The following is a 25,000-nucleotide window of genomic DNA, read 5'->3' as shown; positions in this document are numbered from 1 at the left end:
AATCTTTTCTCCAAATACCATGTATCTTCTTAAACATTTTTTTTTCCTTCAGCGCTGTACGATTTTGAAGATAGAAAAGTCCAATAGCGATTTTTGGCTCCAAAATTAAAACATTTTTTAAACCAACTATCTAAAAGAGACATGTTTTTGTCTCAAAGTGTCACACAGAACAATATGCAATCATTTACCCTTAAAAAAATATTTGGCTTTACGCAGACAGACTCAGCTTTTGTCTACATCATGCTCTTAAACTGAAAAACTAACCGATAAAAACTACAGTGTTTATAATCATAGGTGGATTAATGACCGGGCCTACCGGGCCCAGGCCCAGGGGGCCAGAGACCCCAAGGGGCCAGGCCAACTTGGCCCCGCGGCCGCGACCCAAGCAAAACTACTTTTGCAAAAATAATAATCTTAAGCCCCAAGGGGCCAGGCCAACTTGGCCCCGCGGCCATGATCCATAGAGGGTAAGAGGCCCCAAGGGGCCAGGTCAACTTGGCCCCGCGGCCGCGACCCACAGAGGGCCAGAGGCCCCAAGGGGCCAGGCCAACATGGCCCCGCGGCCATGATCCATAGACGGTCAGAGGCCCCAAGGGGCCAGGCCAACTTGGCCCCGCGGCCACGATCCATAGAGGGTCAGAGGCCCCAGGGGGCCAGGTCAACTTGGCCCCGCGGCCACGATCCATAGACGGTCAGAGGCCCCAAGGGGCCAGGCCAACTTGGCCCCGCGGCCACGACCCACAGAAGGCCAGAGGCCCCAAAGGGCCAGGCCAACTTGGCCCCGCGGCCGCGAGCCACAGAAGGCCAGAGGCCCCAAGGGGCCAGGTCAACTTGGCCCCGCGGCCACGATCCATAGAGGGTAAGAGGCCCCAAGGGGCCAGGTCAACTTGGCCCCGCGGCCGCGACCCACAGAGGGCCTGAGGTCCTAAGGGGTCAGGCCAACTTGGCCCCGCGGCCATGATCCATAGAGGGCCAGAGGCCCCGAGGGGTCAGGCCAACTTGGCCCCGATCCATAGAGGGTCAGAGGCCCCAAGGGGCCAGGCCAACTTGGCCCCGCGGCCACGACCCACAGAGGCCCCAAGGGGCCAGGCAAAATTGGCCCCGCGGCCATGATCCACAGAGGGCCAGAGGCTCTCAATCATTATTATCAAAGCTAATTCTCAAATTGGATGGATCACACAACCTCACTCACATATTCTTTATCAATTATTAAAGGTTGTTTCTGAATTTTGATCACAGAACTTAATGCAAATATTCTTGATTGATTGACAAAGCTCATTCTCAAATGTTGATTACACAACCTTACTCTGACAAATTATCATTATCAAAAAGCTCTATCTCGAATTTGGATCACAGAATCTCACTCAAGTATTCTTAGCTGTGCCCCTCCCCCATCAAGTCTTTCATAAACCGGTCTGTTCTTTTAGAATCTCCTCATTTGGTATTTTGAACTCGTGAGAGACTGCTCAAAATTTGGTTTCCTTTCCCTCAGTTCAGACTCAGAGATAATTTGAAATCATTCAACAAGAAGTTTAACGCGCGCACACACACACACACACACACACTTGAGTTGAGCATTACTTGGAAATTCTTATATTTTCCATTTTGCTGTTATTATCAGCATCTTCCCATTTTGTCCTTTTCTTTCGAGAAAGTTTACAGTCTGACATTTGTCACTGCTGTCAGTTAATAACTTTTTGGTCTTTGACCCATTTTGTCATTTTCTCGATTCGATCGTCACTGACCACTCTCTCCTGTCTGGCAGACATCGTTGCTGCCATCATAGCTAGCAAGCTGCCTGCAGCGGGTCATCCCTATGTTCCCCGTCCCTATGTTACCCGGGTCCTATGTTCCCCTCTACCGGGGAACTAAGGACCCTTTTTAAAAAAAAGGGTTCTATGTTCCCCGCTGCGGGGAACGTACAACACTTTTTCCAGAAAAGGGTTCTATGTTCCCCACTGCTTCCAATGCGCGACTAAGTAAGACGCACGCAGACACGCATGACAGAGACGCGTTTAAGTTGTCGAAGGAAGGAAGTTCGCGTTTGAGTTGCTCTATCTGCTGCCGCACGCCCTGTGACAGGTTAGGTTTAGGGATGGTTTTGGTCAGGGCACAATTTCGCCAAAAAAGTGCTCCACAACGCCCTGTGACAGGTTAGGTTTAGGGATAGTTTTGGTCAGGGCACAATTTCGCCAAAAAAAAGTGCTCCACAACGCCCTGTGACAGGTTAGGTTTAGGGATGGTTTTGGTCAGGGCACAATTTCGCAATTTCGCCAGATACAATGCAGGGAACATAGGACCCTTTTTTAGAAAAAGGGTCCTAAGTTCCCCGGTCGCATACAAAGACCCAGGAACAACCGGGGAACATAGGACCCGGGGAACATAGGACCCGGGGAACATAGGACCCGGGGAACATAGGCACGCTCCCGCCTGCAGATAGCAACATTTTGGTGTCCTTTGGGAAAATATTTAGAAAGAAGACAAAAGTACACACAGTTGTACAACTATTATCTTTATGATCTTTTTTTTGTTAGTTTCTCTGTTACTGTGTGTGGCCAATTAAGCGACTTTTGGCCATACCTGGCTGGTGACATTTAGCGACTTTCTGGTTGATGTTAAGATTAATAATAGCAACAGTTCTCTTCATCTTAATGCAATTTATTGTGTCTGTCTCTCCACATTTTGCCATTAGGTACTTTGAGCTCTTGTTGGTCAGTCACTCTAAGGTACATTGTTGCTGCCATCATAGCTAGCAAGCTGCCTGCAGATAGCGACATTTTGGTGTCCTTTGAGAAATATTAAGAAAGAAGACAAAAGTACAAGACATTGTACGATTACTATCTTTTTAAAATTATTTGTTTCACTGTGTGATTGACCGACTTTGCCGCTAGATTTCGCGTCTTTTGGCCATACCTGGCTAGCGACTAAAAACATCATTTAGCGACTTTTTGGTTGTGAAGATAAGTGGTAAAAGCAGATCTTCCTGTTGGTCTTCCCACATTTTGCCATTTGGTACTTTGCACTCTTCTTGGTCACTCCAAGGCATTTGTCCCTGCCTTCAGCTAGTCACTTGGCTCTTTTGGAATATATTTCACTGTAATTGGCTCTCTCTCTCTCTTTCTCCTCAGTACAAATCAGCCTGTTCCCTTGCCATTCATCACTGACCACTCTGCTCTCCTGTCTGTCAGACATTATTGCTGCTTGCAGATAGCTTGGGGTCCTTAGAGAAAATATCAGAAGAGAAAAGTACACAATTATCTTAATTATCTTTTTTATTCAGTCAGTCCTTCAGTGAGTCCCAGTGTGTTGGCGATTAAGCAACGTTGGCATTCAATTAGCGACTTTTGGCCATACATGGCTGGCGACTCAAAAAACTAGAAAAAAAGTACAAAAAGTTGTACAATTAATATCTTTATTATCCTTAATTCCCCTGAATCCTAGAGTGTGTTGCAATTAAGCAACTTTGCTGCTAGGTTTAGCGACTCTTGTTTTGGGCATACCTGGCTAGCGACTACAAACATTATTCAGCAACTTTTTGGCTGTTAAGATTAACGTTAATAAATTAAATCCTAATACAATTTATTGTGTTGGTCTCGCCATCTTGCTATTAGGTACTTTGAATTCTTGTTGGTCTCTGCTAAGGTATCTGGCTGTTGTCTTTGCCTTCAGTTAGTCACTTGGCTCTGGAATATATTTAACTGTACTTGGCTCTCTCTTTCTCCTCAGTACAAATCAGTCTGTTCCCTTGCCATTTAGACATTTTCTTGATTGGATCATCACTGACCACTCTGCTCTCCTGCTGTCTATCAGACATTGTTGCTCCCATCATAGCTAGCAAGCTGCCTTGGTGTCCTTTGTGAAAATATTTAGATAGAAGACTAAAGTGCACAAAGGTGTACAATTATTATCTTTTCAAAATATTTGTTTCACTGTCAGTGTGATTGACCGACTTTGCCGCTAGATTTCGCGTCTTTTGGCCATACCTGGCTAGCGACTGAAAACATCATTTAGCAACTTTTTGGTTGTGAAGATAAGAGGTAAAAGCAGATCTGCCTGTTGGTCTTTCCACATTTTGCCATTTGGTACTTTGCACTCTTGTTGGTCACTCCAAGGCATTTGTCCCTGCCTTCAGCTAGTCACTTGGCTCTTTTGGAATATATTTCACTGTAATTGGCTCTCTCTCTCTTTCTCCTCAGTACAAATCAGTCTGTTCCCTTGCCATTTAGACATTTTCTTGATTCGATCATCACTGACCACTCTGCTCTCCTGCTGTCTATCAGACGAATCAGTTGATTCTCTGCTCTCAATTGTCTATGCTAGTAAGCTGTTATTCTCTGCTTTGGAGTGTTGATGCTGGGTTGCTAGTTTTCTAAATCACCTCACACACTTGAAGGAAGCAGCACCGATCATAAACACACAAACAAACTCACACACACACACACACACACACACACACACACACACACACACACACACACACATAGTTGGTTTATCTGTTGTGATAGGCAAAGAGCCAATGTGCAAAGAAAGAAGGGAAATATGGATCATAAACGTTTAAGTGGAGGAGCTAGAAAAAAAATTCAGCAAGAAAAGAAAAAAAAGGAATCAGTTTTACTTGAGAGTGTTCCAAATATCTCCAGCTTCTTCAGTACAAAGACATCTGCTGAAAGCAATTCTATAAATGCTACTGCAAATTCAGCTAAGGTTAGCAATGCACCTGAGCTAGCATGTAGCTCCCAAGATCCTGAGACCACTACAAGTGTAGACACTGAACCAAATGCTTCTGATGCTTATGATTCAACCAATTCAGCAGTAGCCAGTTGCTCGGATGAATGTGAGGTCACTGCACCTCTGGACAGCATAGAAAATGAGCTGAATCTTTCTTCAACACCATCTACAGTGACAACTCTACCTAGTGATCCCGCTAAATGGGCTGAGACCCTCACTGAGTCAATGAAGGAAGTTCTTATTCAAAGAGGTGCAAAATCATTTCACAACCGTCACAGCCATTATCCAGCTTCTGTGAGGAACAGTGGGCTAGGAGGCAAAACCCGATGCCTAAACAATGAACATTTTACTTCACACTTGCCCAATGGACAACGAGTACAAAGAGAGTGGCTGATGTACTCTCCCTCTACTGGTAATGTTTACTGCTTTGCATGCAAACTGTTTTCCCCAAAAACGCATTCTTTTGTGACAGGCTATTGTGATTGGAAACACTCAGAAAGATTTGGTGAACATGAGCGAAGTGCTGAGCACATAACCTGCATGCAAGCAGTCTTGAACCGCGCCAAAGGTGCCACAGTTGATGCAGACCTGTTCAAACAGTTTCAGGCAGAGAGCAGCTATTGGAGGCAGGTGTTACAAAGAGTTGTTGCAGTCATTAAATTCCTTGCAGAAAGGGGCCTTGCATTTAGGGGTAAAAATGAATCGTTAGGGTCTCCTCTCAATGGGAACTACCTTGGTATTCTGGAGGTCCTGGCTGAATTTGATCCCTTTCTAAAGGATCACATCAGAAAGTTTGGGCAGATGGGTCGAGGTAATACCTCATATCTGTCCTCCACCATTTGTGAGGAATTCATTGAATTGATGGGTGCAAAAACCAAACAGGCTATAGCAGATGAACTGCAAGCAAGCAAATACTACTCTATCATTGTGGATTCAACCCCAGATTTATCTCATGTGGACCAATTGACATTCATATTCCGTTTTGTTAGCAAAGAGGGCAGTGTTGTTGAACGCTTTGTGGGTTTTGAGCCCATTACTAGCCATACAGGTGAAAGTTTGGCTAACTGTGTCATGTCTGTGTTGGAAAATCTAGGGTTAGAGCTGTCAAATTGCAGGGGGCAGGCTTATGATAATGCCAGCAACATGTCAGGGAGGTATAATGGGTTGCAGGCTCACTTAAAGAAAAGCAACCCATTAATACACTATATTCCATGTGCAGCTCACTCTTTGAATTTGGTGGGAGTCAACAGCATTGACAGATGTGGAAATGAAGTCTCTAAGTATTTTGACTTGATTCAGTCTATTTACAACTTCACAACTGCATCCACACACCGATGGGACAGGGTATTTGGCAATTCCAACATAGATCTCACACTTAAAGCTTTATCCAACACGCGTTGGAGTTGCCGTGCAGAATCTACCAAAGCACTGTGGCAGAACTACAGTAAAATAAAAGCAGCACTACAGGTTATTTCCACTGATGACACAGAGAAACGAGACACACGAACTGAAGCTGACAGTCTAGTGCGGAAGCTGGATTCACTTGAGATGGCCTTCATGGCAGGCTTTTGGGACACTGTTCTGTCCAGATTTCAGGCCACAAGTCTGCAACTTCAAAAAGCAGACATGGACCTTGGTACAGCAGTTAGATTGCTGGAATCTCTGCGCACCTTTGTTCTCTCCCAAAGAGATCTATTTGATCATTTTGAGCAGAAAGCCTTAAACATGTTGGGTGGCACCCCATCTTACAGGGCTGAACGGACGAGGAAACGTAAAAAGTTTGCTGATGAATCAGCATCCCCAGATGTTGTGCTTGAGGGAAGGCAACTGTTTCAAATAGAGACATTTATTGCCTCTATTGATCAACTGAGTTCAAGCCTTAATCACCGTCTGGAGGCCTACAAACATCTGAACAATTTGTTCAGTGTCCTTTTCTCTTTGGATACAGAGTCCAATGCTTCAGTCCTTCACAAGGCCAAGATTCTCACTGAATCATACCCATCTGACCTCAATGAAAGTCTTGGACAGGAGCTTATACAGTTCAAATCTTTTATACAGCTCAACAACACTGATGAGGAGAGGACCCCTTCAGGACTGCTCAAAACAATAATACATTTTGGACTACAGCCTACGTTTCCTAATACATACATTGCGCTACAGATTTTTCTCACTCTACCGGTCAGTAACTGTGAGGGAGAACGCTCATTCTCTCTTTTGTCAAGAGTAAAAAATGAGCTGCGCACAAGAATGACTCAGAAAAGATTAAATGCGTTATCTCTAATGGCAATTGAGAGTGAGCTGACAAGAGAGTTGGACTTCAATGATGTGGTGGATGATTTTGCAAAATTGAAAGCACGAAAGAAACCCCTTGCTTAAAGGTGCACTGTGTAAGATTTTTAGGTTATTTCCAGAATTCACCCATTCACTAATGTTAGGCTACCTGTTTTCATGAATACTTACCACCACCATAAAATTCTAAGTATCCATTATGACTTGGAGAATTGCACTTTTGCCATTTCTGGGAAGTGTCACCTGGATTGTGAAGATAGGATTGACTTTAGGCAGAAGCTTGGTGCTTTCTCTGGCAAACTGAACCTCAAGCTTCATTCTCTGCAGCTTTGCATTCTTGTGCAGACTTTCATCCACAAGGAACTTTTCAACTTCCCCACTATCGTGAAGGGGCCATCAAAAGATTTCAGTGTGTCCAGCATGTCTAGTCTCTTACTCTCCTTTCTTTGAGCCATCTCTTGTTTCTCATCTGCCCTACTCTCGAATTTTGCCTTCATGAATTTACTCCAGTTGAGTTCAACCTCCCTTTTTGCTTGTGCTGCTGCCTTGAAACCTCTGAAGCTCCTGGCTCTTCTGTAAAATTATTGACCTATTGACTGCGTTCAGTGTGCCCAACTTCTTCAGTTTGTAGTCCACCTTGCCACATTGTCTCTCCATCCCAATGTTGTGCACAGGGGTGCCATCAATGTTACTAGCCTGTTCACTGACAGGGTCCATTGGGAAGGTCTCCTCATCCATCCTCTGCCTGGCCAGGACAGTCTTCAGATGGGGCAGCATGAGATCTGTCAGCTGCTTCACTTCATCCAAGTATTCGGCAGCCACGTCTGACACTGAGTTCAGGACATGTCCAGTGCCTGTCCAGCCACTATAGCATTCTTGGAAATGGGCTATCTTGACCTGCATGCAGCCCTTGTACCATGAACTGGCCTACACCTTTCTTTGTGGTGCTCTCCGATGCATGTTATCATTTTACCTTTCTCCTTCTCCTCAAGCTTAACCACAAATAGATACAGACTTTGAGCCTCAATTTGCTGCACAGCTGCCGTTATGCCAATGTGTTTTCCTAAGATATTATTTTATTTTTAATGATAGAAGGGAGGAAAAGGGGGCAAAAATCATGTCCGATTTAGTTTTTTGGGTGGGTTGGGGGGTTTATTTCATGATAGCTACCAACTTCCAATACATAATATCTCTCAAATGACCCAATGCACCATCACTGAAGTGGGCGTAATCATTTTCAAAAATGTTTATTTTTAGGCCATTTATCCCCTCCCCCTGTGTCTGTGTGAAACCTGTGCTTGTCAGTGTCTGTGTGGTATACCTAATAGTGTGTGTGCAGTATGTGCACTCTTCTGTACAGTACAGTGTGCATGTCTGTTCACAGTATACAGTATTTCTTGCATAGTGCGTGCGTGTGTGTGCGCCCACACGCGCGGGGGGTTGAGGGGCCAAGACCATGTCAGGCCCAGGGGGCCAAAATTTCTTAATCCGCCCCTGTTTATAATGTAATATAGTCATAATATATAATAATAATAATAAAAATAATAATGCAAGTAACCATATTAAAAGGATGTCAACTTCTATTTCTCATTTCTGTATAACTGTTTATCATTGTATTGTGATTGTAAGGCAAATAACTGTTTTATTCTAAATAAAGCAAAAACATTTCTGCAAACAAACATTTTACCTAAAGGAGAACTGCACTTTTTTATTAGAATTTTGCCTATCGTTCACAATCATAATGAAAGACATGACGATGGATGTTTTATTTTAAAATGCATTAAAATATTATATGAATGCGATCAAAAGTCTGCTTACAATGGAGCCGCTCTATTCCACCTATCAAGCCCTTAAAAAACATCCAAACACCCCCATTAAAGGTTTTGTATACATGCTGTATATATTGTAATAACAGGCACATTTATAATATATTCAATATTGCTTTAATTTCAAAAACACATAACGTTCGCTTTTTTTTCCCCATAACTCTATCACTGATTATTACTCACTGCAGACTTCATTAGAGCCAACAAACATAATAAAACATCACTTACTGTACATGGTCTGCTGTCTTTAGGATGCAGACTGTTAGGATGTTCATATATTCCCATTTAGTTGAGTCACTCATAATCCTCGCAAAGGAAAGCGGGGTGGAACCAAGAATCGGGGTCTAAATTGGCTGTCAAAGGGTATCAATTTGTCCGGATACGTCCTCATCCTTCTACTATCCAGGTGAGCGCGATGATTTATGATCAACAATAAAGTTTGACGAGCAAGGAAACAGCTTAGGCACACAAGCTTGTGATCAGGGCGGCGCTATAAATAGTTTGTCTGCCTTAGCGCTTATAATGACAAAATTACTAATACTTAGTTAATATTCAAGTAACAAAATGTAATTTTAAAGGATTTTGTGCAATCAAAGTCAGCATTTTCTGAACCGAATTATTGCACGAAGAAAATTAAGAAGGAAGAGGACAAGTATTTTGGCTCTGGCAGTTTTACGGGATATTTTTGATTCGATGTCTGCGGGCGAGCAGTCAGAGACAGGAGGAGGGTTGGAAGTTTCACGTGAGTTCCTAAAATTTTTTATTTTCTGCTCCTGTTGTCAACAATTTATTTTGTAACCATCTATTTTGGCAAATAATTATGACTACTGCTTTTTGATGACGTTCTGGTCAGATGAATGTGACATGATCACAGGGGCGTTCACATTGAGGACGCAAGGCATAAATATCCGATTTATTTCCACGCACAAAAGAGGCCTGGGTCGGATATAAAAACTTCGGAATTGTACTGTTCACACGGACATGAAAAAATCAGATACAGGTCGCTTATGGGCAAAAAAAAATCGGAATTGACCTGCAGTGTGAACAAGGCCCAAAGCCTCAATGTTGATTTGATGTTGATTAATCCAGCAGGTCTTGTTCACGAGTGAGAGAAGAGTGGCTCACGGAGTCTGCAGTGATGTGGACCCTTCATCGGTCCGTCGTGGTGAAAAAGGAGCCGAGCCGGAAGGCAAAGCTCTTAATTTACCAGCCAATCTACGTCCCTATTCTCACCTATGGTCGTGAGCTTTGGGTTATGACCGGAAGGACAAGATCACGGGCCGAAAATGAGTTTCCTCGGTCGGGTGGCGGGGCTCTCTCCCTTAGAGATAGGGTGAGAAGCTCTGTCATTCGGGAGGAGCTCAGAGTAAAGAGGTGGTATCTGGTCAGAATGCCCCCCGAACGCTTCCCTGAGGAGGTGTTTAGGGTGAGTCCGACCGGTAGGAGACCATGGGGAAGACCTAGCTGGCCTGGGAACGCCTCGGGATCCCCTGGGAAGAGCTGGACGTGGTAGCTGGGGAGAGGGAAGTTTGGGTTTTTCTGCTTAGGCTGCTGCCCCCGCGACCCAACTTCGGATAAGCGGAAGAAGATGGCTGGATAGATGGATAGGATAATACAATATAGCCCTACTTTTCTGTGCTCAAAATATGGCTCAACTCCAGACACTTCCGGCGTTCTTTTCGCAGATATGACGATAATTTGATGAGGGGAAACAAAAGAAGCCGCTTTCTTTATGTAAAAGTTTATTTCAAACATTGGCAAAAAAACCCTTTCAATTAACTCCCCAAATAAGTGAAACATTCCAAGTACTCTTTTTGTCAAGTCTTCTCATTTCTGTGTTCTCCTGCCATCCATTATGTCGCGGAAACCTCGGTTTAAGTACGTCCTAGAATAATCTCTGGGTCTCCCGGCGGAGATCTCAAGCCAGAATGAAGCCATACGAGAGGAGAACACTAGAAAAAGAACAAGACAGGAAATAAAGAAGTACTTGTTTGTTGCTTACATTCTGGCACGTGCTTGTCTTAGTTGTTCGAGAGACACCCTGTGCGTTTCCTCTCGCTCAAACGCTTAACGCTGGCTTAATCAACCCGCAATGATAACATATTTTGTTGTCATTCAAAGTGACGCGTGGGCTAACTACTGCACAATGTACTGCTGTCATTTACGCACCTGCATCGTGTTGGTTTTTGGCCTGCGTCAAAAGAACAAGAAGATGCGGAAACTTGAAAAGGAAAAAGGATCGGGACCGAATAATCAGCATTTAGACACGTTTCCATATGATACGCACTCCTGAGGTACAGCAGAAGCAGTGTGAATGCAGCAGAACACACAAAAATCCCATCCTGTCCATTTGTATTTACAAAGCATACACGCACACATTCACTCTACTGGTACACAACTGAGAAATCACCAAAATTGACGATATGTGTGCACGCGCCACTTTGCAGTCAAACCGCGCGCACCATGTGCTTGTCCCACCGGGTTTCTGAGAGGATTGAGAACACCCTGCAGGCATGCGGCATCCCACTTTGAGTCAAGCTTCTCTTATCAGGTTGCAGACACGCCTGAGATCAAACTCCCCATTTGACGCCCGATGAAAACATTTACGCGGGTAGCAAGAAGAGCCATAACTCGTCCTTGCGGAGACTCAAACGTAGGCAAGCCAGGGTCAAACTGAAGTATCCATCCCAGCACACATGCATTGTGGGTCAGAAATCTACCAAGACGACTAATACTGTCCTAAAACGTGATCAGGCGGTCTGCTCTTAGCGAGGAACACCCTGGTATCTGTGGTTTGGCAGAGTTAATAATAACAACAATGTTGTGACGTGGAACTCCGACGGATGCTTGTGTTAGCGAACATGCGGCCAACCCGTAGAGAACACTGAATGGAGCTAGTGCGGAAACACTCAGCTGGCTGTGGATTGTCCAGACAGCGACCAGGAGTCTCCGGTTGCAATCATGCAGCATTGGAGTCGGGAATCAACACAACGTGAAGTGACAGCAAGCTTCCGTCGCCAAGGAAATCTCCAGTTAGTCGGCCGCACCTCACAAATTTGGGTTTACGGGCCGGTCTCGACACACGTTAACCCTCCGCGCCGTGCGCCGCCAGCAGCACGGACAGGAGACATAAAGCTGAAAGATGGATCCCTTCTTCCACTCAGGAGGCAAAACAAAAACAACAAAAAACCCAGATATTGGATACAAAGTGCATGGAGTCCCCAGCAAAGACGCCTTACGACAACACCTACTGTGATGCATCTTGAAAACCAAGACAAGAGGGAGGCAGTGGAGCAGAGGGCACAGCTCAGTAGGAGGACAAAAGAAGAGCGCTCCTTCCACGCCACACACAAGCACATGAACTTAGACAAGTCCGCCCCCGTGTGTGAAAGCCAGTGGTGCTTGGGGATGAGGGCTGGAAAAGAGGGCCAGGGCGGTGGTGACTGGGGGACAGGGAAAGAGAGGGGTGGGGTGTTCGCCGCGGTCGCCCCCCCGAGGGCGAGGCTGTGCGTCTGGGATGGCAAGGGCTAGCCAGCTAGCTTGCTGGTCACCAAGGACGACTTCCTCGGGGGCAGGTCTTGCGGCGTGGGAATGTGGTCGCCGGTCACCAGGTTCTTGTCGGGGCCCGCCACAGGAAGCTGCTTGTTCTTCATCTTGGCCTTCGCCATGTTGTAGTCGCCAGAGTCAAAATACTTTGGCTGCGTAACAAGAGAGACCATCAGAGTATGTATTTCACATTGTTTTTCCAAAATACTTGTTTCCTACGCTTTGAACCCTGCGGCTTTTAAACGGTGTGGCTAATTTATGGATTTTTTTTTTGCTGACGGCCATAATGCAAATAGTTTTAAAAAAAGACACTGAATAGGTGTGTTATTGTTTGTGCTATGGTGCCAGCTTTTGGCTAGTTCTCTCACTGCAGGTGTTGCAGTGTTGCATTGCCCTTCTGTTTAGACTGAACTTTCAACCGGAAGTAGAAGTGCTGTTTCGTCTTCTAGCCGTCCATAGCGTTTTTGCTAGAGATGTCCGATAATGGCTTTTTTTGCCGATATTCCGATATTGTCCAACTCTTAATGACAGATTCCGATATCAACCGATACCGATATATACAGTCGTGGAATGAACACATTATTATGCCTAATTTTGTTGAGATGCCCCGCTGGATGCATTAAACAATGTAACAAGGTTTTCCAAAATAAATCCACTCAAGTTATGGAAAAAAATGCCAACATGGCACTGCCATATTTATTATTGAAGTCACAAAGTGCATTATTTTTTTTAACATGCCTCAAAACAGCAGCTTGGAATTTGGGACATGCTCTCCCTGAGAGAGCATGAGGAGGTTGAGGTGGGCGGGGTTGGGGGGACGAGGGGTAGTGGGGGGGGTGTACATTGTAGCGTCCCGGAAGAGTTAGTGCTGCAAGGGGTTCTGGGTATTTGTTCTGTTGTGTTTATGTTGAGTTACGGTGCGGATGTTCTCCCGAAATGTGTTTGTCATTCTTGTTCGGTGTGGGTTCAGTGTGGCGCATATTTGTAACCGTGTTAAAGTTGTTTATACGGCTACCCTCAGTGTGACCTGTATGGCTGTTGACCAACACTTGTGTGTGTGAAAAGCCTTAGATATTATGTGATTGGGCCGGCACGCAAAGCAGTGTCTGGGTGGAAATCGGGAAAAATTCGGGAGAATGGTTGCCCCGGGAGATTTTCGGGAGGGGCACTGAAATTCGGGAGTCTCCCGGGAAAATCGGGAGGGTTGGCAAGTATGACTGGGAGACGCAACTGCTCTGTACTTCTCCCTACGTCCGTGTACCACTCCGTATAGCGGGGTTTACATTTTACCGATAATTTCCGATATTACATTTTAAAGCATTTATCGGCCGATAATATCGGCAGTCCGATATTATTGGACATCTCTAGTTTTTGCTCGTATGGATTCTTTATTCATTACTCCAAGCAATGTTTGAAAGTTTTAAAATATAACAAACAATTCTTACTAAACCGTCCCATGTGTGATGTCTGTAGGAGTGTTTTCAACCATATTTGTACGTGATATCGTAATATAATGAAGCTAGCATTTTTAGCATTATCTAATATGCTAACACGTTTGTGTATGCCTGTGTTAGTGTTATTAACCTACAATGGCATTCTTTTTGTATTGTTTCAGTTTCGTAAATTCACCAAAACGTCACAGTGGAGTTATTGAGTCTGTTTAGCTGAATAACTACAATTATTCTCTATAAAATGTGTTTTACCCTCATATTTGTGGGTGTCTGGAATATAATATAATATTTGGGTTTACATTATTTCCTATAGGTACAGGGACATCAGCACCCTTTGAGGAAAAAAATAGGAAAATTAAAAACTAAAAAAAATAGGAACAAAGTGCTGTCACGCAAACCCTAAAATAAAATGTTGTGAAATAAAGACTACGTTTCCTGCAATTGGGTGGTGCATTGCTAGACAATTGTTTACCTTTGGATTTATTCTCATCTACCAACCTCTTTTGGCTGTCTTTTTGACACGTACACGTCTCAAGTAATGTACCACTTAAGTTCTACTAGATAATTTACTAACATTATTATCATTGAAAATGTAATGTAAAATGTTGTAACATGCATGCAGAGAACTCAGATAACGTTTCCCATTTGGAAACTCTATCTTACAGCCGCGCTCCCTTGGGTAACATACTTCCGGTGTTGTGACCTCTGTTTACAATCCGTCATGTCAAAAATATACCTTCTCACTGGCTACTAATAAATACTCTAGATCTACAACCCGGTTCGGAACTTACAGTGGATTGTTCTCATCCAAATATGATTAGCAGCGGTCAACTTTGTGGCTCAGAGAGCGAACGGAGGTGACAACAAGTTAGCTAGCTAGATAGTTGGGTAACTAGAGAGCTTGTGTCAGTGCTCCTGATTGTCTCCACGTCCTGTGCGGCCTTCAGCAAATTTTGTTTGGATCCTATTTATATTATATTTATATTTATCTTTGAGAAACTATACAAATAAACTTTGATTGATTGATTTATTGATGGATGTAGACCACAAGATTTTAATATTTTAAATGTAGAAGTAAATCATAATATAACCCCCTTAAACAAACCTCCAGTGCGTGTGAAGCTTGAAAAACAACACGGTTTATTGAGTTTTAACACTCCCCTCTAAGATTGTGTGGTCGTCATCAGGTTTTCCCCCCCTAATTCTGGGAATTCTAGATTACGCTAAGGCGTCACAGTTTCCTTTTGTATTTACCATCTTGCCTCAGCAAGTCTGAGCTCAAAATTTCCCAAAGCGATCTCTGTGGCGCTTCTGCTTTTCAGTGCGTAGTCGTAGCAAATGACGTCATCCTTACCGCAACATCTCTGTGCCATGCTTACCCCTTTCTGTAGTCGCTTCATGAGGAAGTCTGAGCCGCCAGGCCTCTGGCCAAGGCCGGGGTACTTGGCCTTCAGTTTGGCCTCTTCAGCTTTCACTGTGTTGGCGTTCTTCTCCTGGGAGTCCTGTGTGAACAAGTCCACATCCACATGAAAACATGTTTGCTTCAAACGGCAGCTGGTGTATCATCACAAAAGGAGAAAGGAGAAACTTTTCAGACTTTTAGCTGTTTAGGCAGAACAGTAACGACCAGTTATGTACCAGGAGAACATTTAGAGTGAACAAATGTAAAGTACCAAGAAGGGTTGTATGGTATACCGGTACTAATAAAGTACCGCGGTACTAATGAATTTAAAAAGATACTATACTGCCTTTGAAAAATCACAACACTTTTTTTCCCAGTGCGCATGCTGGTAATATGAGCCGAGGCGCATCTTGAGTGAGTCAACACGCACACGGAGCCCATACAAGTGGAAACAGGGTGGAGACAGAAAAGGAAGAATAGCAGTTCGGCAATTCCGCTGGTTAATACAGCCCAATATGGAGGTATTTTGACTTCAAAATTAACGATAAAAAGTGAAACTATAAACACGGAAGCGCCACACTGAAATTTTTTTTTTGAAATTACACATTTCACACACCAAGCATTGTATGTGACTTATCATTCAGCGTTGTCGCCCTCTACTGGTCAAAACTATGTGTATTCACGGAGGTTTGATTGTTACTCTCAGACAAAATTCTAAATTCATTTCTAGCGCTTGCCCCTCTCGGGGTACCGGGGGTGGCTGGGGCCTACCCCAGTTACTTCCCCATATTTCTGCACAATAACTCAGATAAGCTAACACTAGCGAGCAGTAGAGAACATGGAGTGATTTTTGGTCTGGCACATATTTTGCTTTATTCATTATTGACGTGTTTCTTGCTACTTTGTGTTGTATATTTTTTACTTGGGATTTCCAGTTAATTTTATCATCTATCATTATACTACAAAATGTGTTTTCTGGAGCTTATCCACCAGCTTCACTCAGGCCGTGCGGAAGGCAGGGTACACCCTGGAGGCTGAACATGTCGCCACCTCATAATCCACCACCCGGAAAGGATATTTGAAGCCAGCGAAGCTAAACATCAGTTTGTGAGGTATGTACATTATTAAAAGTTTAATTGTCAGTTAACTTTTCTGAGAAACAGCATTTTCAAAACTGATCAAATATGTCCACTGTTGAAGACACTGCTTCTCAAAGTAAAAATTGAAAGACAAAGTGAACATTATTCTTTTACATTTGTTACACTGTGGCGTTTTTAAGTCTTTATTACTTAATATTAACACTGTATTAATATCGTGCAGTGAGATTTTGATACTGTTACATCCCTAAAAAATATAATACGTTTGGTGCTAATTAGGAATGGGAATTGAAAACCGGTTGTTTTCCATGCATCACATTACAGGACAGCGTCTGACCCGCAGTCTGTACGCCACCTTCCTAAGAGGTGTTCTCCACAGCTGGAGACACCATGATTAGTCAGAAATATCATGTTCCCTAAAAAAGCAGATATGCTTAATTTTCTGCAAAATAATGTTTTTTTTTCATTTGATACCGTCATACATCACGGCATTATTGTGAAGATCTTGAAACCGCAACATCTACAATACCGTTACATGCCTATTGTGTACTAATGATTGTAACAAAACTAAACAAAAGTTGATGCTAATCAGGTTGTTTGCTATTCATTTGTCCAAATGAGAATTAATTAAGAAATTGATAAAGACCCAAACTGGTAAGCATCGGAATAGTAAAAATCGTATAAATTACCATCCCCAGTACCAAAATGTTGGTACCTGTCAACACTAGTACCAATTAGACATTTTTGGAATCAAGGACCAACCTCACTTTAGCAGCAGAGAACTTTGTTTCTAAAGGTTATGGCTGAGTCATGCAAGGTTGCCTTTATCTAAAACAAACTTAGCCTCTATTGCTGGGTTGCATATGATGTGGTGGTCAAGCTATCTCTGTTCTCAATGGGTACTAGGCACCATTTAGCCTTTCTCGAAGAAAAATGCCCCATTATTGCGTAGTTTTTGGCTGTATAAACCTTTCTTCAGAATTCTTTGAGAGGTTACTAAAGCAGGGCGAAAGACTGGAGGATTTTACGAAACGATGATGAGAAAAGTAGCACGCACTCCAGTCCAAGGGAACAGACTCAAGGAAGGCACGAGTTTGCAGTGAGCACTTCGTTAAAGGTCTGTTTGGTATACTTTAACATTTTTTTTATTTCCAATCAAGTATTATCTTGATATTATTTATAGTTCTTAAAACACATTTTTGCTACGAGTGTTTTGTAAAGCACCAACTTGGCGTGTCTAAATAAAAGAAAGCAAATGTGAGCAAAACCTAAGAGAGTTAAAGGCCTACTGAAACCCACTACTACCGACCACGCAGTCTGATAGTGTATATATCAATGATGAAATCTTAACATTATAACACATGCCAATACGGCCGGGTTAACTTATAAAGTGACATTTTAAATTTGCCGCTAAACTTCCTGTTCGAAACGCCTCTGAGGATGACGTATGCGCGTGACGTAGCCCGGCGAACACGGGTATGCCTTCCACATTGAAGCCAATACGAAAAAGCTCTGTTTTCATTTCATAATTCCACAGTATTCTGGACATCTGTGTTCGTGAATCTGTTGCAATCATGTTCATTGCATTATGGAGAAGGAAGCTGAGCAAGCAAAGAAGAAAGTTGTCGGTGCGAAATGGACGTATTTTTCGAACGTAGTCAGCAACAACAGTACACAGCCGGCGCTTCTTTGTTTACATTCCCGAAAGATGCAGTCAAGATGGAAGAACTCGGATAACAGAGACTCTAACCAGGAGGACTTTTGACTTCGATACACAGACGCCTGTAGAGAACTGGGACAACACAGACTCTTACCAGGATTACTTTGATTTGGATGACAAAGACGCAGACGTGCTACTGTGAGTATGCAGCTTTGGCTTCTAAACATTTGATCGCTTGACCGTATGTGCGCAACTTTTTTTTGCGTATGTACGTAACTTTTTTAAAATATATAAGCTTTATGAACCTTGGGTTAGGTGAACGGTCTTTTGGGCTGAGTGATTGTGTGTGTTGATCAGGTGTTTGAATTGTATTGGCGTGTTCTATGGAGCTAGGAGCTAGCATAGGAGCTAGGAGCTAGCATAACAAATACGCAGGTGTTTTTATGCAGGATTAATTTGTGGCATATTAAATATAAGCCTGGTTGTGTTGTGGCTAATAGAGTATATATATGTCTTGTGTTTATTTACTGTTTTAGTCATTCCCAGCTGAATATCAGGTACCGTGAGTATGCAGCCTTGGCTGCTAAACATTTGATAGCTTGACCGTATGTGCGCGTCACGTACGTAACTTTTTAAAAATATATAAGCTTTATGAACCTTGGGTTAGGTGAACGGTCTTTTGGGCTGAGTGATTGTGTGTGTTGATCAGGTGTTTGAATTGTATTGGCGTGTTCTATGGAGCTAGGAGCTAGCAGAAGAGCTAGGAGCTAGCGTAACAAACACGCAGGTGTTTTTATGCAGGATTAATTTGTGGCATATTATATATAAGCCTGGTTGTGTTGTGGCTAATAGAGTATATATATGTCTTGTGTTTATTTACTGTTGTAGTCATTCCCAGCTGAATATCAGGTCACCCCCGGCTCTCACAGCATCTTCCCTATCTGAATAGCTTCAACTCCCACACTAGTCCTTCACTTGCACTTTACTCATCCACAAATCTTTCATCCTCGCTCAAATTAATGGGGAAATTGTCGCTTTCTCGGTCCGAATCTCTCTCACTTCATGCGGCCATCATTGTAAACAATAGGGAACTTTGCGTATATGTTCAACTGACTACGTCACGCTACTTCCGGTAGGGGCAAGCCTTTTTTTTATCAGATACCAAAAGTTGCAATCTTTATCGTCGTTGTTCTATACTAAATCCTTTCAGCAAAAATATGGCAATATCGCGAATTGATCAAGTATGACACATAGAATAGATCTGCTATCCCCGTTTAAATAAAAAAAATTCATTTCAGTAGGCCTTTAAGTCTTTACCAAAGGCAACAATCATAAATTAAGCTTTCTATGTTGACATCTATAGTTGTATTTTGATAAAGACAAGGAAAAATACACGTACTTGTAAACATCACATGCAATATCGAAAAGGCAACAAACATGGCAGTAGGCGCAAAGTTAAAACATGAAATGCAACTTCACCCGAGTAAAAACGATGCATATTTATCTGGGAGAGTCTTGATACCAATTTCCTTGACCCAGCCCCACACAAAGAAGTTGTAGACCTTCATGCTTTTCCAAGTTTATCTGTTTGTCGTGTAGAATGATGTCTGAAGCACCAGATAGTTCGACATGTCTGGGAATGCGACCAACTTGATATCACTAGACAAATCTTTTTTTGATATAGGGATCTATTCCATTGCTTAGTTTGATTTTTTGCTCCTACCTGCTTTTGCAGGAAGACCTAGGCCTCTTGCGTACTCAGATAGTTTGTGCGCTGCCTGCTGTACAACAGCCATCTTGGCGTGGTTTACCCTCACTGGTTATCACTTCCGGGAAGAAGTCAAGTGTCGCAAGACCAGCAATTTGGATTGGTTTTGTGATGGTCAAGCTGGAGCCGCTGGACATAATGTAGTCAAACAGCATTGTTTTACTGTTTCTTAAGACAACAAAGGCTTTGTTGTGAATAAAGCAGGTAGTTTAGTGGCTGTCACACAGGTCAACCGAGTATGCTAAGCGGCGTTTGAGTCTCAGGTTGCTGGTAATGACTGCAGTAATCTAGGCCAGCAGGACACACCTTGTGTGGATCAGGTGCTTAACAACACAGTCTTGGAAACATATCCAGCATACACAAACGATGGAGGGTGTGAACAGTATCTTGCATGAAAATATGCTGGAGCATTCTTCTTTGCAGAAATGCAGCAGCAGTAGCAATGTACACAGTACATTTATATATCAGGGAGGAATTATTTGGACAAGTAAAAGAAGCCCTTGTTAAGCTGAAAACTGTACAATGGAGGATGTTTTAAATCAAAATTATGGAAAAAAACGTGATTGATAACTGCGCGGACCGATTGGCTGCAGCTTGTTAGATTAAATACTAACATGAAAACAATATAAATTAATGTCTTTCCCCATTAAGAAACAACATTCCCTAATCTTAATTTATATAACCACATTACTGTCTGAGTAACCAAGTGGTGGGCTGCGAAACCAACATGGCTCCTGTGCAGCAAACTAATAAATAAATAATCCTATATAGTGAACTATGTAGGTACGCAAGGGGCTCAGATCTTATCACTAAAAGCAGATACGAGCAAAAAAATCAAACTATGCAAAAAATCAAACTTATCAAAAAAAGATTGGTTGAGTGATATCAAAGATTATTCGTTGGTCGCATTCCCAGACATATCAAACTATCTGGTGCTCCAGATATCATTCTGCACGACAGAACAGATGAAAACTTGGAAAAGCATAAAGGTCTCCAACTTCTTTGTGTGTGGCTGGGTCAAAGAAATAGGTATCAAGACTCTCCCGGATAATATGCATCATTTTTGCTCGGGTAAAGTTGTATTTTATGATTTAACGTTGCGTCTACAACCATGTTTGTTTACTTTTTTGCTGCACGCACCGTTTACGAATACCGTGTTTTTATCAAAATACAACTATGGATGTCAACATTGTGTATGTGCTGAAAGCTTCATTTACGATTGCTGCCTTTGGTAAAAGCTTGACTCTTTTAATTTTGCTCAAATTGGCTTTCTTTTATTTAGACTTGCCGAGTTGGTGCTTTACGAAACATTTGTAGCAAACGTGTTTTAAGAACTCTGAAACAAGATAAAATACAAATAATATCAAGATAATACTTAAATGGGAAATACTAAACGTTAAAAGTATATCAAACAAACCTTTAACGAAGTGATCACTGCAAACTTGTACATTCTACGACTCTGCTCCCTTGGACTGGAGCGCTTACTCCTTTTCTAGTTGTTTTCTGTAAAAATCTTGCACTCGTTCGCCCTTCTTGATTACCTCTCAAGGAATTCTGAAGAATATTTTCGCGTTTTGAACAGTTCTAACAGCCTAAAACAACGCAAGCGTAAGGCATTTTTCTTTGAAAAAGGCAAAATGCCGCTCAGAACGCTATGTCAACGGACGCCCGCTGGCCCACCACATCCGGAGTCTCACATATTTAGTGAGCCGGATGTGACGTCAGGTGAATACAACCAAATAGTCAGACCACAAAGCGCTGACAATATTTGGCCCGTTTACACTCGACAAAACTACCTTGCAAAAACCGACAGTGAGTAAACTGTTCATTAGAATACCTATTATATATGTCATACATTTATCTGTACGTCTGCAAAAAATATTTTGAACTGATAAATCTGCATACTGATTTTTTGGACCTACCTGCTAAGTAAGGTGTAAAAAAAAAATTTTTTTTTCGAATGAATCACGATTCTTATTTGCAACAATTCTTAATTGATTAAATACATACATATATATATATATATATACAGTATATATATACAGGTATGTATATATATATGTATATGTGTGTATATATATATATATATATATACATATATATATACACACATATACATATATATATACATACCTGTATATATATATACTGTATATATACATACCTGTATATATATATATATATATATATATGTATATATATATATATATATATATATATATATATGTATATATATATATATATATATATATATATATATATATATATATATATATATATATATATATATATATATATATATATATATATATATATATATATATAACGAGCTAATTTCATAATCTTAATCATTTCATCAATTGAAAATACACACTAACTGACATTTTTTTCCTGTTTTTTTTCTATTCTAAAATGAGGTAACTATTGAGAAATTTACACATTCCTAATTCTTAAACTTTCATTTCAAGATGTTATTGTTATGTGTTTAATGTGATTTTAGAATTGTGTTTATAGTGATTGAGTGTTGTGTTGACATTTAATTTCTGCCTTGATAGTTGAAGAGATTGTAATCAGAGGATGGATAAATATAAATTATGAAATTAATTGATTATCATGTTTTGTTTTACGTCACCCCTATATCAGCATCGCCATCATAATTTGTTATCATAAACCATGTTTCGCAAAATTGTGTATCTGAAATTACCGCGATATTCCCAGTTCTACTACTGATGCACTTCCAACACCAATTCAATCTTACTATTTAAATGCACCGTTCTATTGCTATGGCAACCAATGGGGGCAGTTGTATTGTGAAGCTAATGGAGTGGTTAAGTTTCGCATCAGTTATGGCAGTGTTTTTCAACCTTTTTTGAGGCAAGGCACATTTTTTTCCATTTAAAAATACGGAGGGACACCACCAGCAGAAAGAAAACGTTAAAAAAATGAAACTCCACCAGGTCCTTGTGCCTTATTTTGAGTTTCTTGGTGTTTTCCTGTGTGTAGTGCTTTAGTTCTTGTCTTGCGCTGTTATTTTGGTGTTTCCCTGTAGCAGTTTCATGTCTTCTTTTGAGCGTTATTCCCCTGCACCTGCTTTGTGTTAGCAAGCAAGGCTATTTAATTTGTTGCTATCCTTTTTTGTGTGGACATTGTTGCTTGCCATGTCATGTACGGATGTACTTTGTGGACGCTGCCTCTGCTCCACACGCTGCAAGTTTTTGCTTTCGTCCAGCATTCTGTTCCTGTTTACTTTGTAGCCAGTTTAGTTTTACTGTCGTTTTGCATAGCCATCCCTATGATTTATTGCCTTTTCCTTTCCCTTTTGTTCATTTTTCATTTCATATGTTCATTCACTCTTCTCACCCAAATTATTTTCCCCTCTCCCCTCAGGCAGGAGACTACGGTCCATCCAGACCCACACCTCCCGCCACCTGAACAGTTTTTTACCCTTGGCCATCAAGCACATGAACAATAACAAGATCTGATAGCTCATTTACAGCTCATGTTATTCTATTCTGTGTTATATGTGTTTTATGTTGCACGATTGCGCCAAGTAAAATTCCTAGTTTGTGAACCCGTTCTCAAACAATGGCTATAAAAACTCTTCTGATTCTGATTTTGGTTTAAGCGTTACATATCTTTTTACCTGCACATTGGGATCGCAACAAACCATCCTCGTCTCACCCGACACACTCCGACTTTTACAAAGCAATTAAAGGCCTACTGAAATGAATTTTTTTTATTTAAACGGGGATAGCAGATCTATTCTATGTGTCATACTTGATCATTTCGCGATATTGCCATATTTTTGCTGAAAGGATTTAGTATAGAACAACGACGATAAAGATTGCAACTTTTGGTATCTGATAAAAAAAAGGCTTGCACCTACCGGAAGTAGCGTGACGTAGTCAGTTGAACATATACGCAAAGTTCCCTATTGTTTACAATGATGGCCGCATGAAGTGAGAGAGATTCGGACCGAGAAAGCGACAATTTCCCCATTAATTTGAGCGAGGATGAAAGATTTGTGGATGAGTAAAGTGCAAGTGAAGGACTAGTGGGGAGTTGAAGCTATTCAGATAGGGAAGATGCTGTGAGAGCCGGGGGTGACCTGATATTCAGCTGTGAATGACTACAACAGTAAATAAACACAAGACATATATATACTCTATTAGCCACAACACAACCAGGCTTATATTTAATATGCCACAAATTAATCCTGCATAAAAACACCTGCGTGTTTGTTATGCTAGCTCCTAGCTCCTCTGCTAGCTCCTAGCTCCATAGAACACGCCAATACAATTCAAACACCTGATCAACACACACAATTACTCAGCCCAAAAGACCGTTTACCTAACCCAAGGTTCATAAAGCTTATATATTTTTAAAAAGTTACGTACGTGACGCGCACATACGGTCAAGTTATCGAATGTTTAGCAGCCAAGGCTGCATACTCACGGTACCTGATATTCAGCTGGGAATGACTACAACAGTAAATAAACACAAGACATATATATACTCTATTAGCCACAACACAACCAGGCTTATATTTAATATGCCACAAATTAATCCTGCATAATAACACCTGCGTGTTTGTTATGCTAGCTCCTAGCTGCTCTGCTAGCTCCTAGCTCCATAGAACACGCCAATACAATTCAAACACCCGATCAACACACACAATCACTCAGCCCAAAAGACCGTTCACCTAACCCAAGGTTCATAAAGCTTATATATTTTTAAAAAGTTACATACGTGACGCGCACGTACGGTACGGTACGTGTTATGCTAGCTCCTAGCTCCTCTGCTAGCTCCTAGCTCCATAGAACACGCCAATACAATTCAAACACATGATCAACACACACAATCACTCAGCCCAAAAGACCGTTCACCTAACCCAAGGTTCATAAAGCTTATATATTTTAAAAAAGTTACGTACATACGCAAAAAAAAGCCAAAGCTGCATACTCACAGTAGCACGTCTGCGTCTTTGTCATCCAAATCAAAGTAATCCTGGTAAGAGTCTGTGTTGTCCCAGTTCTCTACAGGCGTCTGTGTATCCAAATCAAAAGTCCTCCTGGTTAGAGTCTCTGTTATCCGAGTTCTTCCATCTTGACTGCATCTTTCGGGAATGTAAACAAAGAAGCGCCGGCTGTGTACTGTTGTGGCTGACTACGTTCGAAAAATACGTCCATTTCGCACCGACAACTTTCTTCTTTGCTTGCTCGGCTTCCTTCTC

At 41.9% G+C, this 25,000-nt stretch overlaps 1 protein-coding gene across 2 annotated transcripts in view; it reads right to left on the bottom strand.

Moving 5' to 3' along the window:
• Positions 1-8,711: 8,711 nt before the first annotated feature.
• ensab (endosulfine alpha b) overlaps positions 8,712-25,000 on the bottom strand; it is a 55,480-nt gene continuing 39,191 nt past the window's right edge. Inside the window, exons 3-4 of one of the 2 annotated variants that reach the window (XM_062029718.1) lie at positions 15,220-15,342; positions 8,712-12,541 (exon numbers count right to left, since the gene is read on the bottom strand). In XM_062029718.1, the coding sequence (XP_061885702.1) occupies positions 12,371-12,541; positions 15,220-15,342 (294 nt within the window). In that variant the 3' untranslated portion in view covers positions 8,712-12,370. The remainder of the gene's footprint in view (positions 12,542-15,219; positions 15,343-25,000) is intronic. The other variant, XM_062029719.1, reaches the window with a different exon arrangement.

This window comes from Entelurus aequoreus, linkage group LG20 (genome assembly GCF_033978785.1).
Source record: "Entelurus aequoreus isolate RoL-2023_Sb linkage group LG20, RoL_Eaeq_v1.1, whole genome shotgun sequence".
In the NCBI taxonomy this organism is placed as follows: Eukaryota; Metazoa; Chordata; class Actinopteri; order Syngnathiformes; family Syngnathidae; genus Entelurus; species Entelurus aequoreus.
Note: the sequence above shows the minus strand (reverse complement) of the source record. Positions and strands in the feature narration are given on the sequence as shown.